We start from the raw sequence: 18,099 nt of genomic DNA, 5'->3' as shown, positions 1-18,099 counted from the left end.
GGTGAATCTTCCCATGAGTGGCCGGCCAACCAAAATTACCCCAAAAGTGCAGCGATGACTCATCCAAGAGGTCACAAAAGACCCCACAACAACACTCAAAGAACTGCAGGCCTCATTTGCCTCAGTTAAGGTCAGTGTTCATGACACCACCGTAAGAAAGACACTGGGCAAAAATGGCCTGCATGGCAGAGTTCCAAGACGACAATCCCTGCTGAACAAAAACAACATTAAGGCTTGTTTCAATTTTGCCAGAAAACATCTTGATGATCCCCAAGACCTTTGGGAAAATACTCTGTGGTCTGACGAGTTTAAACTTCTTGGAAGGTGTGTGTCCCATTACATCTGGCATAAACGTAACGCCGCATTTCCGAAAAAGAACATCATAGCAACAGTAAAATTTAGTGGTGGTAGTGTGATGTTCTGGTGCTTTTTGCTGCTTCAGGACCTGGAAGACTTGCTGAGATAAATGTAACCATGAATTCTGCTGTCTACCAAAAAATCCTGAAGGAGAATATCCAGCCATGTGTTTGTGACCTCAATCTGAAAAAAACTTGGGTTCTGCAGCAGGACAATGATCCAAAACACACCAGCAAGTCCACCTCTGAATGACTTTTTTTCTCCCTTGATAATAAAATGTTTCATTTAAAAACTGCATTTTGTGTTCAGTTGTGTTGTCATTGACTAATATTTATATTTGTTTGATGATCTGTAACATTTAAGTGTGACAAACGTGCAAAAAAACCCCCAGAAATCACGAAGGTGGTAAACACTTTTTCACACCACTGTATATTCTATATCTGTTCATTTTATGTTAGCATTCATTAGTGGTGAATACCATTATACATGTTATACTTTAAATGTGTTTAATGCGTGTGTGAGGTGTACTTAAGAGAAGAAGGGAGGTTTCTGGTGGTCTCAGAAACATGTACTGTATAATATAACTACGTAAACAAGATGGCCGCGGCGGTCCGTCGCGGAAGTAGATGAGAGCGTCTTCATCACATACACAAGAATGGAGAGGCGACAGTGCGCAGGGATACGGCGGGAGACAAATATAACACCGAGTGATTTGTGAAGTCAGATTTTTTCGAGTAGGCATTTTTGTGATGCAAACGTATTACTCTTTTGAACGCATATTGTTTTGAGAACCACGTTCCTTACTTGTGCAGCCCCAGCGACAACCTGGAACTACGTGCTTCATCACCAAACTCCGACCAGAGCTGGATATAGGAGACCAAGTGTGGGGTGAGTCGCCCTTGATGGACTACACCGCTAATGGCTAATGGGTATGTCATACAACCTCATGTCAAAAAATCCGAACTATCCCTTTAATAACCCTAATTTAGTAAAACAGTTTACAGCGTTTTACTTTGTTAGCATCATTAATCCGTTCCAGAGGGTCAAACTCACAAAAACCAAAACACGTTTTGAATAGTTTTCCATGCAGAACACTTGTAAGCCGTTTTACTAAACATCAAGCAGGCACACAATCAGCGCTTTTGGGGAAACTGTGCTTTAGATCAGGGGTGCTCCGCCTTTTTTTTTAAGCCTGCGAGCTACTTTTAAAATGACCAAGTCCCAAAGATATCAAACATTACCGATATACAAGAATTTAAAATGATTATGCGAAAGACAATGCAGCCGAAGTCAAGGCAACATATTGAAAAGGTTTCACCAATGGGCACATTTTTAATTTCAGCATGAAATAATACTTTAAGAAGCGAACGTGTAGAAAACACTGATTTCTGTAGTAGAGTTCATGACGCCAAGCACAACCAGGAAACAATACACTTTTTTTCTACAAAGATAGCCGCTACAAGCGAACAGATAACTTTTGCTAGATATAGACATCTGACCGCAGAGTTAGTTAATCCATAATGAGAATAATGAAGGTAGAAGTTACATCTTCGTGTGTAGCTTGAAACGCAGCGGGTGAGCAAGCGCGAATCAGGAGGGGAGCTTAATGTCAGCTGACTGATGTCATATGACAACTAAAAAGTGACGTTTATGCAATCGACCCAAACTACCTTGGCGATCTACCGGTAGCTCGCGATTGACGTAATGGCCGATCCTGCTTTAGATGCTCTCGGAGCTCATGTGACACCACTGGTGACGCTTTGAGAGCCAAGTTGTTTGGCTTTTGAGGCATAGCCTATTTATCTGGAAAGTAACGGGATAACTCCAAATTGTACCACTTTTGGGGATTTGGAGGTTTCACTGTACTACGTTGTCTGCACAAAGTATTTTAATAGTCCTGATTTTGATTTAAAAACAATCAGACATGGCACACGCCTTTATTTGCTCTTGTTCTTTAATAGTGATTAAAGCCTTGCTCACAGATGTGTAAACAAAAAGACACTTAAGGTGAATGATAGTTTACTAGCTTATCAATGTAAGAGCTCGGTCAAACAGTACAAAGTACTAACATGGCTAACATGCACTCACACAAACTCAATGGGCAAAAGCAAATGAAATAATAGCCTAATAAAAGTAAATACATGATGCTGTTATTCAAGTGAAGAAGGGATACACTTCATGTTTACTCATGAAGCCCATAAATAAAATAATATAGAAAATAATTCACGAAAATTCACTCACTGACATGAGTACCGTAAGTTGCAAAATGACTCATTTATTCACATTCAGTTTCTTGATAACTTAATTTTTCATTAAAAAAACAGCTAAAAGGTTGAATATTTGTGGATGAGCTTGACATAAACAGCAAACACATACTCTTTTCTATGATTACAAAACGTGGTCATTACTACGCAGAGCTTTCTTGTACGTATGTGGAAAAACTCTTTGGTATGTCATCAAAAGTGCAGTACCGACACAAAAGAACTGCAGTTTTTCTTACGAGTTTGCTACTGTTGGATTGTATTGTTTCTGGTCCATTGTGATGAGGAGTAGCCCACAAGCTGCTGCAAAAGACTGTAAATAGGCTTCAAGAGAATTGCGTGACCCCTGACCAAGCATTATGTGGCATCATTAAGCTGTCTGGCCACCGTCAGGATCTCCTTTGCTCCTTTACTCAGCAGCAAGTTAGCGAGGTCCACCCCCAACCGCTCAGCGTTGTCCTGAGACTCACAGCCAACCTTGATGGCAGTGATGCCTACTCGCTGGACCTTCTCATCCACCTCCTCTTGGCACTGGCACACAAGTTCAACAAAGTTAGCATGCGCTCATTTAAAGCAGAGGTACGGTGTAAGCAGTGAAACATGCACAATAACTGTAGGTAAAGACCAGGGGTGTCCAAACCCGCACATTCACGATTCGGCATCCTCAGCCCGGAAATTAGTGAGTGGTAAAAAAAAAAAAAAAAATTCTTCAATTTCTCTGAAAACAGCCCATTTTTTCCCTATCGACAACAGAACTCCCTAAATTGGTAATACAGTAATCCCTGTTGGACAGGAAGTGGTGTTGAGGGTTCAAAGTTGAGTTTTATCTTGGCGTGGATTACGGCTGCAAAAGTAGCTCGTGTTAGAGATTGTGCCCGTTGTGAGACACTTCAAACCTGAAATAAAAGCCTGTTGTTTCGACGATTGAGTCTGGTGCTTGTGTGTCACATTATAGAAACATTACAGACACCTAGTGACCAGTGTAGAATACTACATATGATCACGTCTGAATGAGTTTTAAGAATGCCTTATATTTGTATTTTTGTTCATTTAGCCATTTTTATGTTTGAAAATGCTTAATTTTGGCAAGAAATACATAAAATTTGCTTAAATATGCTTTTTTTTTGACTAGGCCATATTCAACCATGAAACAGCATAATTTATTAATGAATTATCGTTTTAAAAAAACGTGATAAGAGTGAAGCTGCAAACTTCAAAGCTGCAAAGTGGTGCGGCATTACTGCACTTCTATCTCTTGGCTCCTGTTTGTTCTTTTTGCATTTTGATTCTCTCCTTGCAATCTGGTTCCAATCCACTAGCACCAGCGTATGCACCGTATTTTCCAGAGTACAAGTCGCACTTTTTTTCATGGTTTGGCTGGTCCTGCGACTTGTACTCCGGAGCGACTTATAGATTTTTTTTTTTTTCACACTGACAGCTGGGAGAGGGCGCTCTAGACTTGTCCAGTATTCAGTAATCATGTCACTGCTGTACCACTGAAAATGTCCAATGTAAACATCAACTTATAAAGACAACTGAGAAGGATGGAGCACAAATGCCCCCCCCCCCCCCCCCCCCAAAAGATCATTCTGCAGATTTTAAACCGCAAGTAAACTAGTTATGTTATGTTGTTTAGGCTATAGTTATCTGAATAACTGTTCATGTTACGTTAACATACCACCTAGTCTACTGTTCTACATTTTATTGTTATTACTATAACTTGCCTTTCAAGATGAAATGTCTGTTCTTGGTCGCTGATTTTATAAAATAAAAAAATTGAGACTTGTAGTCCAGTGTGAGTTACAGTATGTTTTTTTTTCTTCTCATTGCACATTTTTGGCTGGTGTGATTTATACTCCGGAGCGACTTATAGTCCAGAAAATACAGTATATCTATATAATCATACAATGTACAGTATACGTATGTTTTCCGTACTGTAAGTTGCTCCGGAGTATATATATGTGTCATGAAGATGAAAAAACATCCTGTAAAAGTTGCTTTTTTTTTTTTATTCACAAATTTCAAAACCAAGAACATCCATTTAATCTGGAAAGGTAAATTACTCAACTACACAGTAGCACACACAATAGGCTGATTAGGTGTCTGCTATGTTAACACATTAAGAGTTATTCATACCTGGGAGGATGAATAGGCTAAATTAACATAACATAAGATAGCGAGTCCAACAAGCGAGTTAGCGGTAAGCTAGTTCACCAAAACTATTGATCTTACTCCACATCACTGAGATGTGACATCACCTAGAGTGCACCTTCCCACGGCTGTTGATGATAATGTTCACTCCCTGGTTCAGGTCAGTATGAATTAAGAATTAAAAACATGTTAAATGACACATGTATATTGATATATAAGTCACAGGACCAGCGAAACTGTTCAAGAAAGTGTGACATAATCCAGAAAATACAGTTTTATTGCCTTTACTCTGATATGCTAAAATGACCAATATCTAACTGAGCCAGTCATTTAGTGTACGTGGCACCTAGTAGGGATTGTTACCTTGTCGGTAGCAGGAATGCTCGTCTGCATGGTGTCCTTCAGACTCTCCAATCCATCCAGACTATACACCGCACCTGTCAAGTAGAGCTGTGGATGTAGGAGAAGAAAAGATTAGACTAAATGTGTATCTGCTTCAGACTGCTTCATGGTAACCTGATTTTAGACCCCCGTACCACCTCCCATAGTATCCTCTGTCTTTATAGCGCTCATATACTATAACGATATACAAATCCAGTCCACGTCACTCAGGAAGGTGGAAACCCAGCACCCGGAATGAAGATTGGTACTTTGTCATGGATCATTTGGTAGCAGGTGGCACTATTCAAGTGTGTTGGGTCTTTATATTTAAACATACCAATAATGTAAACTAATGTAACAGCACACTCATTTGCCAAACAATGGACCAGTAAAGGTTCTTCCACACCAAACTCCCCCAACCCTGCCTTTATGAGCCTTATGTAGTCAGGCATCCATTCCAATACTCCATATTTCAAACAGTTTCTAATGGTGATTAATCATGATTTATTTGAACTGATTAATCGGATTCAATTTTTTTAATTATTTGACATCCCTAATTATTATTTATATTTAATTAATTATATGTGTAGAGAGTATAAATAAATAAAAATAGAATTATTACATTATTATTATTATTATTTAATCAAATGTAGCTAATTAAATCGTATTATATACATTATATCTTCTCCCCTTTGAAACGATACATGATGTGGGCGTAGCAAACAGTTATCACACTTCCACTGTCCAATGTTTCCGTGCTTGTGAAGATGTAATTTATCTTTATTTGTACAAGGAAGACAGCACATGACATGTCCTACACTGATCTCACCTGAGAGTCGTTCACCTCTGTGTGCACAGCCACAGGAACACTGCAGCCCCCCTCCTACAAATGGCACTTACGGTTAACATACACGGATACATGCCCATAACTTCATCATTATGCTGGTGTGTACCAGGTGCCTGAGGAAGGCTCTCTCGGCTATGCAGCGTAGCACAGTGTCACTGTCATTTAGCACAGACAGCATCTCCAGGATGTCAGTATCGCTCGCTCGAATCTCCACTGCCAGAGCGCCCTGACATCACATAAATTAGTCCAACAAACGCTCACACACAATTTATGAACACAGCAACGTGTTACTACCTGTCCGACAGCATACATGCAGTCTTCGGGCTCCAGGATCTAGCAGAGGAAGGACACACTGAGATGAGAGGTCAGCCTACCAGACATAGAAGACTTCCTGTCATTGAACAAAAATGGAACCTGGCTGATCCGGTTTTCCCAACCCATCCTTTTGAGGCCTGCAGCAGCAAGAATGATGGCGGCAAAGTCCTCCTTCTCATCCAGCTTCTTCAGCCGTGTGTTTAAGTTTCCACGCTGGAGATGAACACTCAGGAAGAATACTTCCAAAACAACAACTGCCCATACACTCGCAAAAGATCAATCATATCTGATACGAAACTTCTTTGATATATTTTGCCTTTTACGTCCCAAAACAGACAAAAAACAAAGCAATTTTTGCCACAGGAAAAATAAGTAAATCCAATTATTTGTTCCAAATATGAACAAAAAATACATTTTATAGAGTAATTATAGTTTTACATGCAGAATGCGAAAAATTATAAATGTAGAATGAAATAAATAAACCTTTAACATCACTTTTACCTTTATTGAAGACTTGGTGGCGAAGACGGCGAGGAGAGGAGAAATACCTTTATACTTTGCTCACCTTCTCATCAAAGTCCTGGCACTCGCAACTTTCTTTGGCCCCATGGTGGGTTATTTTGCTGCCGTGCTCAATAAAAAAAACGCATGAACAGTGAGTCACCAACACGTGGGATTCTTTGTTTGGTCGCTCGATTTCGCGGAAAGCTACGCGGGCAAGCAAACTAGTTTGTTCCACTGTATTTTGGTTAAGCCTCGGTATGATTCCATTCTGAAAGAGTAGCTAATGTTCTGGTCAAAGAGTAAATTCCCTATGAAGAGTCCAGTCTCCTAAATATCGTCATGCTCGTCTCCAAAAGGATACAATATCTTTAAACTCCAGATGGGGGAATCTTTTCTTCAACTGAGCAGCACGACGCAGTGAACTTGTGCCAATCACACTGCATCAACACACAGCATTAAGTTGTGTTTTTAATAAGTGGCACCCATGCGCACATAATAGAACGTACCTGTTTCGTGGGAGAGTCTCCAAGGTTTTCCCTACGTGTTTTGGATGTAGCACCACTGCATCGTGAGGGTTCTCTCTCCTGAAAGAAAGCAAAGAAAACGTGAAAGTTGTACAACTTGGAAATTGATATACTGTGTATATAATGTATGTGTGTGTGTGTAAATACTTGTAGATAGAAACACAAGTCATACGTAGCTGACTATAAGTCTCAGGACCAGCCAAACTTTAAAAAGTGTGTATAGTCCAGAAAATACGATACTACAGAGACACACAAAGCATCATTCATACAGAGGTATGACTCACTTGAGCACAGCTGCAATGGTGAATCCTGGAGGCAGTGTGGTGGGAAGGTCCTTCAGTGAATGGACGACCAGATCCACCCTGTGGGACACACAGAGATGCAGTCATGTAGACATACTCCACTTCCTCGTGGTACAATGCAAGCATTTATAATGGGTTTAACACCCTTCCAAGACCTCTGCTCTACAGTATATCAAGTCCAAAAACAAATATAAACATGCATGTTTCCGCTACGTGAAGGTTGCAAGTGAAATCACATTGCTTAAGCCACAGATACTTACATATCCTTCTCCAGAGCAGTCTCCAACTCTTTGGTGAACAAACTCTTCTCTCCAATCTGTATTGAAGAAAAACACAAATTTTGTTGTTTCATTGTCATTCTAAAACCATTTCATGGGATCCTATAATGACTGATTTGTAGTGAGTGTCCGAGGAGGGCAGCATCTGAAGAACAGTTAGAATATTACAATGGTATACACCAGGGCCCCTCATGGGCCAGATGCCACCTGTTTGTGGCCCTGAACTTCACTGTGTTATGTTTAGGTCAGAGCACGTATATCAGGACTTGTATCGGGACCTGTATCCATGAGTAAGAACAACAAAACTAAAGGCACTGAAATTGTCATATCAAGCTGCTAGCTATTCTAGTCTCGTCACTTTTGACACAACAACAGAAAGCTCACTTAGAGTGGCATGGATTTGGAGTATACCCAAATAAGCTATTCTCAGATGCAGAAATAATGAACGAATGCACGACTGACGTTGTTTCAGTTCGTTCTGTCTCCTGAGTCCACAAACTGGACAATCAAGCATTACCCTTGCTCCCTGGGTGTTTTTCTCTATGAAGGTGCACAGACATACAGCACATACTGGTATTGGTAGCAGTCAATTCTTAACTGTCAAATGTGCAAGAATGATTTGAGATGGGTTTGAAATGTAATCCAAGTATTCGAACAGCATTCTTACAAAGTAGTAATTCTTTCCTGAAAGTGGCTCGAACTTTGAACATTTTTCATTCCCACTGGTTCTGCTTGATTTGTGCTGATTCTGAATAATTGTGACGGGGGCGTAAAGAAAAATATGAACCTAGTTAACTCTGCCCTTCACAACCGACCTGGCCCTCACAATGTTTGCTGAGAAAAATTCTGGTCCTTCGACAAATGTAATTGAGGACCGCTGGTGTATACATTTTCAATCCAATACAGTATGTCAACTGATCAAGACCGGTACTTTTTAATGTGCACACAAAAGACGAGCCTTACCTTTGATAACGCTCTGTCGAGGATTTTATCCCCAGTTGTCGACATGGCCACTGAAAGACAGAAAAAGGTACATATCAGAAACAAACTGGCTTGTCAACTCATCGTGTTACCAGTCCAGGGTGTACCCCGCCTCTCGCCCAAATACAGCTGGGATAGGCTCCAGCATACCTGCGACCCTAGTGAGGACAAGCTATAAGAAAATGGATGGATGGAACTCATTATGTTTGCAATGTATTCAGGGCTGCGACTAAACGTCGCATTCTGCGACTAAAAGGTGAGACGTTGCGAGTAAATTTTAAATCTAATCATGCATGTGCAACCAGTTCATTTGTCGATTTTATTTAATTGTTATAGAATATTTTTTGTTGATGACAAACGTCTGCTCCACACTTCAGCCCAGGAGTTGACAGTAATGTGCAAATGAGCTAGTTTGCCAACCGTCATTAACTCCAAAAGAAGAAGAAAGGAGACAAACACCGAAGAAGAATTAGAAGGCGGGCCGATGTGTGTGAGAGTGTGTGGCGGATGCAGTGTTGCCAACTTGGTGATTTTGTCGCTAGATCTGGCGACATATTTTCTCAAAAGTAATTAGGCAACAAATCTAACGACTTTTTCTGGCGTCGAGTTTTCGAGTATGGCGAAAGTACGTATTGTTCTGCATTTTGTATTCTCACTGAGCAGCAGCGGGTGCTCTTGACAGGTGCGCCCCACCCAAAGGCAGTCACATGCCATGATGTGGAGCTCTATGCCTCCAAAGCGCAAATGAACTGCTATTTCATATATTCACCACAAGAATGTGCTACTCACGAAGCACGGTCTCCTTAATGTGAGCATAGAATAAACACAGCATAATCTGCTATTCGCTGTTCAGTTGTGTTAATTTAAAAAAGTTCTCAATAGCCAACGTGTGATAGGAGAACTTTGAGAGGCGCTGGCCAAGATAAAATATTAAAGTTATTTTATTTTGCTGAAATGATGGCTTATTGATGATGGTTGATGGTTTATTTGTAGTTGGAAATGTCATTAAGGTGTTTTTACACTTTTTTTTGTCTCTCCTATGAGGTTAAGCTTTTTTTCCTACAGCATTTTACAACATCATATGCAAATAATATGCAAATTAGACAATGACAACATCTAGCAACTTCTAGGACAGTCAAAAGCTACTTTTCTGACTGTGAAAAGATGGCAACAGTGGACGTATGGCCACTCTGATTGCGTTATGTGTGAAAAGAGGTTGGTAATGGATTATAATGGATTATAATGTATGTAATGTTATGGCTAATGGTTATAATGTATGTAATGTAATGCTGTTTATTCATTATGTGTTGTGTATAAAGCAAACACAAGCACAGAGTAACCAAGGGTCTTACTCGTGGTTTTTGCTCTATATGGTTCGGGAAGGTAACCCCCACGAAAAGTAAGGATATACTCTATGTCAAATACCCACACATATCAGGGATGCAACAAAGAACTTCTTTACCGGAAAACAGAATAGGAATAACAATGAAATGGACTTATATTTCTTACCAATTTCCACAACGATATCAGGGTACATCTCTTTAAGTTTGTCAGCAACACTGTCAGTCTGAATGCGAGCCAACTACAAGAAGAGCACAACGGTGTTTCATTTAGTTTCATGGTTTTGTGCAAAACAAAAGCGTATTGAAGCACACCTGTCAAACTCAGGGCCCGGGGGCCAGATGTGGCCCACCACAACATTTTATGTGGCCCCAGAGAGCCTGGGAATAATATGTGTCAATAATGCCCTTCACCTTTTCCTACTAAAAGTATTTGTTGTTTCATTTTGACTGAAAAATTGTCCTGCATGCAGCTCTTCTAAACTTGAATATTATCTGATCATGCAACAAGATATTGCAAGCATTTTTTTGTTATCAAAAATAAATACTTGAATGTCTGCTTGACATTCTCACTTCACTTCTCATTTTAAAGCAAGTTATCCATCAATTTGTAATTAAAAATATAATAATCAAATGCACGGGCAATTGTGTAATATCATTAATATCCATGGCACTAATCGAAATAACCAAGGAAATTATCAACGCTATAGACCACACACAGTGTGCAGCTGCAGTATTTATGAATTTGACAAAAGCTTTCAATACAATTAATCAAAATATCCTAATTAAAAAACTAGAAAGGTATGGAATGAGAGGGTTAGTTTTGAACTGGGTAAAAAGCTACTTAGCAAACAGGAAGCAATAAGTGAAGCCAGGAGAATATACATCTGCGAGCTGAAATATATCGCGCGGCATACCCTAGGTGACAATACTGGGACCAAAACTGTTCAACCTATATAATAATGACATCTGTAAAGTCACGAAAGACCTAAAGCTCGTATTATTTGCGGACGCTACTACTGCATTTTGTTCTGGAGAAAGCACATAAGAGCTAATAAAAAAAGTCACAGATGAATTGACTATATTAAAGAGATGGTTTGATAAAATCAGACTCGCCCTGAACCTAAGTAAAACTAAAATAATGCTATTTGGTAGTAGCAGAAAGGATACTTATGTGCAAATACAAATTAATGGCAGAGACATTGACAGGGTGAATGAAAATACATTTCTGGGGGAAGTAATAGATGATAATATGAGCTGGAAATCTCACATTAAAAATATACAACATAAAGTGGCAGGAAACCAAACTCAAACTGAATAAAGCAAAATTTGTTCTGGACCAAAAACCACTCTATACTCTCTGTTGTTCTCTGGTATTACCATATCTAACTCATTGTGTGGAGATTTGGGGAAATAAATACAAAAGTGCGCTTCACTCGCTAACTGTGCTACAAAAAAGGTCAGTTAGGATAATTCATAATGTTGCTTATTGAGAACATACTAAAAACCGACCGATAAGGGGTCTTTGAGGCCGATGCTGATACCAATATTGGGGGCTGAAAAAAAGCCGAAATCCCATATGCTGGACGATAATAGACATATCGGCCAATGTAGGAAAAAAAGAGCATTGATATACACAGAACATATACTGTACATGAACATACATTCTTATAATACTCCAAATACGATTCAACACAAAGAAGAGGAAGACTACCAAATGAAAATAGAGTAAGGGAGTTTAATTAGTAAGACTGTCAACATAAAGACAAGCTTCTTTGTGATTTACTTTTAGGTGTTGCCACAAATTTGTAGTGTTTTTTGCTTTGCTGGTGCTGGAGCCCTGGCTAACTTGCACACTGCACATGTACATCTAACGTAACGCCTCCACACCTTACTCTACCTTTCTGCCTGTCAAATGAAAATATTTACATTTAGTGCATTTTGGTCATTAGCCTAGAGTTTGATACTATAGTTCAGCATTTTAAAATAGTGGCTGCATTGGGCTGAAAGTGATAACATATCAGCTAATGTGAGGTGTTTTTCAGCTAATACATGATGTGTTTATAAAAGGCTTAGCGCATAGAAAATGGATGGCTGGATGGATGGACATTCACAAAAATATCTTACCAATATCAATTAGTCATATTTATGAGCTATTGAAAAGTTCTATCTGCAGACACTGGGTATTTGCAAACAGCTGAAAAACAAATGCTGAAGCAAACATTAAAAAGTGGGGAAAAAAAGTTGACTACAGACGAAATAAATAATCAAAATATGCATCACGTTACTAGACTTGAAATAAGGGACTAAACATTTTATGTAACAATGTAGCTGCTTTCAAAACATGCAATATATCAAATGACAACTACATTTTCAGAATGATTTGAATAAAGACATTAACTTGTGAACGTATGAGCCCCTGGAAATCCTGCATGGAAGTATCAAGTGGGACGCTATGTATGTCTGCATTTGACTTTAAAACGCGGTATAGTCTTAGATAATAATAATGGTGGACACGTGAATTAACAGCAACTTATACGACGTTAAAGCGCTGTAATACGTTCTGTAAAACTTGCATGAAAACTAGAATGTTCTCCTTGACGGGCCCTGACAGCGTGGCACTGAAGTGTAGTGTTATATTGTTTTCCAAAGTCACAGCTTACGGTGTAGAAAAATGTTTCTTTTTGCGTTTACGTTCTCTCTTCCTGCTGTGGGCTGGGTGAGAAGCGCGGCAGAGGGAGAGCGCTGCTCTCTGTGTGGAGGGGGGAGGGGCCAGGTACAGGCAGCAAGCAGACAGACACACAGGGAGGTAGCAACTTAAAAAAAGTTACATATCGGCTACATTTTTACCGATACTGTTAAATCTGTCATATGTCATAATCGGTCGGGCTCTTAAACATAACAACCCTTAATTCCTAAAATCCCAAATATTAACATTTGCTGATCTGGTAAACTTTCAAACAGCTACAATTATGCATAAAGCAAACAATGACCTGCTACCCAAAAAGATAATACAATTCTTCTCAACAAGAGAGGAGAAATATGGCCTTAGGGAAAAATTAACCCTAAAACACTTGTATGAGAGGACAACGCTAAAAAACCTTCAGTATATCAGTATGTGGGATCAAGTTATGGAACAAACTTAGTAAAGAACTCAAACAATGCACTAAAATGAGCCATTTCAAGGAACAGTACAAGCAGTTCATGTTTACAAAGTACAAGGAAGAAGAGTCCTGAACCATAGTGTACATACCACGTTGTGTCTAACCACTACTACACTTACTAGTAACTCTTCATTTCTTGTCTGTGTTCACTCATCTAACTATGTTTCTGTCAACTATTATTATTTCCCTATTATTATGACTGTTCTTTAATTTATTTACAGTGATTATAAACCCTGACTCCTGTTATACTGCCTTATCATTTTCCTTGTATTCATATGGAATACAAAACAGAGGGTGTAGGATTAAATAAGCTTTGCTCCTTCCTACTCCTTTTAGGACGTGTGGAACTGTGAATTGTACTATGTGACATATTCCAATACAACTTGTATGCATGTTCAAAATAAATTAAACCATTACCATATCATGAGGTGCTATTCATATTTATATTCATATATATTGACTGTTACAATTGGCTCTATAAAGGCAGCCATAACTGCAACGTGACCCTCAGTGAAAATGAGTGTGACCCCTGACGTAAAGTATAAATGTTTGCCTGATGATCACCAACAACAGCAATGAATGGATATACTGACACAGTTGTACAAGTAGCTCTGCTGAGTCTAAAACAACAACGCTAAAGCAACAGATAATAGGTTTCAAGGGAGGTGGGTATAGCAATCAAAACTGAATTCATGCAGTGCTGTACCTGACTCTTGCGGGTTCCAATGCGGATGACTCGGCTAACTTTTCCATCCCCGTTCTGCAACAACAAGAAAGACAGGTTAAGATGTCTCTTTGCTCTTCAAGTCTTTTGTCAATCGATGATTTCCAGCATCCTTCATTCGGCATCACTAAACCATTATCTGACCTCACCCTGATGTACTTGAACAGTCCTTGCTCCATGACTCAGCATGTGCACTGTTTTGCACACAAAACTATTGCGTCTGCCCTGTCGGAACTATTGCGTCTGCCTGCGTGTGTCGTGGTATAGACCTGTGCTTAGCTCATATAGCCTTAAGATACTGAACAGTTGTCTTTTAAAAAAAAATACAAAAGACAAACCCTCCTTCTTCAGAACCTCCGCCCCAATAGATCTCTGGTGCCAAAAGATAAGTCCACTGAGTCCGTTATAAGAAGCAGGGAGTGGCCACGGATAAGGTGTGGTCAAACTTTTTCATACATAACCTGTAGACACTTTCATGTTCAATGATAAGTCAGTAAAACAGAACAGCTCTTGCAAAGCACACGAGGTGGCTACCAGATAATTGATGCACAAAACAAAATTTTTGAAATTGCAATCACTAACCATTGATTATTGAATTATCCATTTAACCCACAACTATTTTGGTATTCGATTAATCATTTTATTAAAAAATTTAAATATCCGCTGAAATGTGAATATTTTTTATTTCCTTATTCATCCATGAAAACAGACTTATTTTCTTTGTGTTTTAGGCAAAACAAGATATTTGCACGAATCAGCTTTGAATTTGAAAAACAGTAATCGACATTTTGCCATTTGCATTTTGGTTCATATTGATTAGGTCAGTCAAAAGCCTAACCGATCCCTCAATTAATCAAAAGAAAAAGCTTCAGATTAATCGACTAAGAAAATAATCATTAGTTGCAGCCCTAATCTGATTGACACTGGACTAGAATCAAGTGGTGTCCCAATTCTCCTCAAACCGAGGGTTAAACGGTAAGTGCTAAGGGGTTTACACCCCTCGAAAACAAGTGTGGTAGGCTACCAAACTTGAAACGAAGGGGAAGGCGGAGCTACAACACCTGCTGAGAAGACGGAAGCAAGGAGAAGTAATTATGCATAATCATTGAATTTCGCAGTAACGTCACTCATATTATATTATTTATATTATATTGTCAATCATCTGCTACTCCAAGTTCGCCATGTTTTGAATTGTTGGTTTTCGGTAGTTATAACTAGACGGCTAACACCGATATCTAACTTCACTGCAATCTACTGCATTTCTTAAAATGCTCGCTAGCGAGGGGAAGCTACATTACTAAACTGCCCGAGAGAGTGCCATGTTTGTGTCTGACTAAAGCGCTCCCTTTCTTGGCCACTGCGAGTGCCTCTCTCTGCTCTATACTCTGGTTCTCCCGAGCTCCGTGGCAGCGCAGAGGTTGCCTGGAGCATATGTTCGCCTACAGTGGTCATGCCTAGTCATGTCAGGTGGCTATCCACTCCAGAGTGTACAGTGACATTGGCGTTTTACAATCTAATCAATCATTCATGTGATGCAGCACATCGTCGTGACGTCTGTTTGCTGTGAATTCTTGCCACTGTATTTATGTAACGGATGCACAGCCAGTGAGGCTGTGCCAGCGTACGTTGGTAAACCTCACTCCCTCTGCCTTAAGAGCTGCGCTGAACACGCGGCCGACAGTCCGGGCTTTTAGCCGCGTGGTCAGCGCTCTCCCCTCCCATTACGAAGGTCCTGTGTTCGAACACCGGTGCGGGCAGTGCGAAACAGGGCGGGTTACACGTAGTCCACCAATAATTGTCAATTGTCATGGTGAGATATGTTTATTGTATTCAGCATACAGTATGGATGGTCAGGAAGTGAGCTGAATAAAAGATGTAAACAACATGGCCATATGTGGACAGCACTCTTTATTCAACTCTTGTAATCTAACGTTGTCTCATCTATTTTTTTTACCATCACTCTATATTTGTTTTCGGCACACTGTTATTATATTGCTATTATTATTGTATTTACAATGAGTTAATAGTTGTAGCCCATCAATAATGCATGTGTGTCATTCCTGCAGGAGATGCTGAGCCAACTGAAGTCAGCCCTCTTCTATACTATACAGTACTCCAGTACCATTCAAAAGCTACAGTCTCAGTATGGAAAAGTCAAATACAACAAAATGCAATTTTCTTACAAAACAATTTTGAGGGCGAACATCAACGACAGGAGGAGAGTGAGGGCAAAACAGGGAGGTTTTTAAACCTTGAAATAATGCTTGATAAGGTTTACATATTTGTTAATGAAGTTTGTGATATTATTTATATTTCATGTGTACTGTATATTTGATACATTTTCTATTTTTATAAATGTTGTTACAGTGATGATTCTAAGCAGTTATTTTGTTTGTTGTTTTACAATAAATGTCAGGTTGTAAAAATGTTGCCATTTATTTTTAAAAAGGTCTTGTGAAGTAGGCTATATAACATTGAAATAATGCAGAAATGTATGAACCTTACTTTACGGAAGGAAACATGTATTATGAACAATTTCATGATGATAATGTCCCATTATGCAAATTCGACAATTGTGATATCTAGCACCCTCTCACCGCCACTGATAAATTGCAGACCCGTGGGAAACTGATTCGTATGTGTATGAAATTACTTCTACACATTCAATAAATTAACTGGGAAATATCCGACCTTACGGGCCGCACGGTGGTCTAGTAGTATAGAAATATCTACAGCTTCAATGTTATATCGTGAGAAAACGTCCTGTTTGCGGCAACGATGTTATAAATCGTTACTGACCGCAACTCAAAACTATTCAACTCCAGAATAGTTAAATCATACCAACCAGTTGTTTGTTCCCCCGCCTGTCTCGACATAGCTATCATTTGATATTATGTGCCATAGATATGATTGTGTTTGAAACCGAGGAAGTCCTATTAATTTCAAACTCTTCACTACTTCAGCTCATGCTTACATCGACCGCGCCTCACAATCTTAGAAGTCCAATGGTGCGTTTGACTACCATGACATACGTGACCATTAGCCAATTAGAAAACCACTCTTGACGGAAATGGTGCTGAGCCCGCCCACAGTCAGCCATGAGTATGTTGCACGCATGGTAGAAAAACTCTAGTTACACTTACCGGAGAGGTCGCCTCCTCCGACATGATGGTGGCTTAGTTCACAATCCTTGTTTTATGAGAAATTACGACGCATTTAGCTTTCCACTGATGCAGTTACTACAGGAAATCCTTGACAATTCTACCGGCGCTCATCTTCCACTGCTCCGAACGACCGCTGAATAGATGACGTCATGAGACCGACTCGAGGTCATTTCCTTGTTATTTCCGTGTTGTAATTTTTTAAATGCAGGTTGAGTCGCTCTATTTCAGGGGTCGGCAACCAGCGGTTACGGAGCCGCATGGTCTGTAATAGCCTCCTTGTTGCGTTCCCTTCTGTGATTTCTTTTTTTAACACAGAAGTAGGGGAAATGTGCATTTTCGAAAAGATTATGAAAAATCCGACTCATCGCAAGTCCGTGAATGCATCTAAATGCGTTCTGATCGCTGATTGGATGGGGAAGCGAAGGGGCTTTTGGAGTTGAGTCTAGTGATGTAAATTTTTAGACAACCAGTTCTTTTGGCTCGGCTCACATAAAAAGAGCCGGCTCTTTCGGCTCCCAAGTAGTTTCTCAGATTTTATGTGTATTGTGGAAAATTAATTACTAATTTAAAAAAATATATGATATCAAATGTTTATTATTGAAATTGACTTATTTAAACCCTTCATGAATAGCTACAAAAATATTATGATAATACATTATAAAATATAAAAACAAAGACCTGTCTCAATAGACAAGGTCAAATCTCTGCATGCACATTTCTAACTATTTGGAATAATTATATAGTATAGTAGTTTTCTCCGGGTACTCCGGTTTCCTCCCACATTCCAAAAATATGCATGTTACGTT

The 18,099-nt window shown here is 39.4% G+C and overlaps 1 protein-coding gene across 2 annotated transcripts; it reads right to left on the bottom strand.

Moving 5' to 3' along the window:
• Nucleotides 1–1,740: 1,740 nt before the first annotated feature.
• LOC129191596 (porphobilinogen deaminase-like) lies at nt 1,741–17,471 on the bottom strand. Of its 2 annotated transcripts, none has more exons than XM_054795072.1 (14): nt 14,279–14,461; nt 14,112–14,165; nt 10,411–10,483; nt 8,884–8,933; nt 7,903–7,958; nt 7,625–7,702; nt 7,323–7,400; nt 7,178–7,253; nt 6,412–6,525; nt 6,292–6,330; nt 6,104–6,223; nt 5,980–6,033; nt 5,133–5,219; nt 1,741–3,149 (listed from the first exon to the last, which is right to left on the bottom strand). In XM_054795072.1, the coding sequence occupies exons 1-14, from the start codon at nt 14,306–14,308 to the stop codon at nt 2,976–2,978; spliced, it is 1,083 nt and encodes a 360-aa protein (XP_054651047.1). In that variant the 5' UTR covers nt 14,309–14,461; the 3' UTR covers nt 1,741–2,975. The 2 variants fall into 2 exon arrangements, with proteins under 2 accessions (XP_054651047.1, XP_054651049.1); XM_054795074.1 differs by lacking the exon at nt 14,279–14,461 and adding an exon at nt 17,273–17,471 and having other exon boundaries at nt 1,744–3,149.
• Nucleotides 17,472–18,099: the final 628 nt, after the last annotated feature.

The sequence above is a fragment of the Dunckerocampus dactyliophorus genome, chromosome 12 (genome assembly GCF_027744805.1).
Source record: "Dunckerocampus dactyliophorus isolate RoL2022-P2 chromosome 12, RoL_Ddac_1.1, whole genome shotgun sequence".
Lineage (NCBI taxonomy): Eukaryota > Metazoa > Chordata > Actinopteri > Syngnathiformes > Syngnathidae > Dunckerocampus > Dunckerocampus dactyliophorus.
The sequence above is the reverse complement of the archived record's forward strand: the minus strand, read 5'-3'. Positions and strand labels throughout refer to the sequence as shown.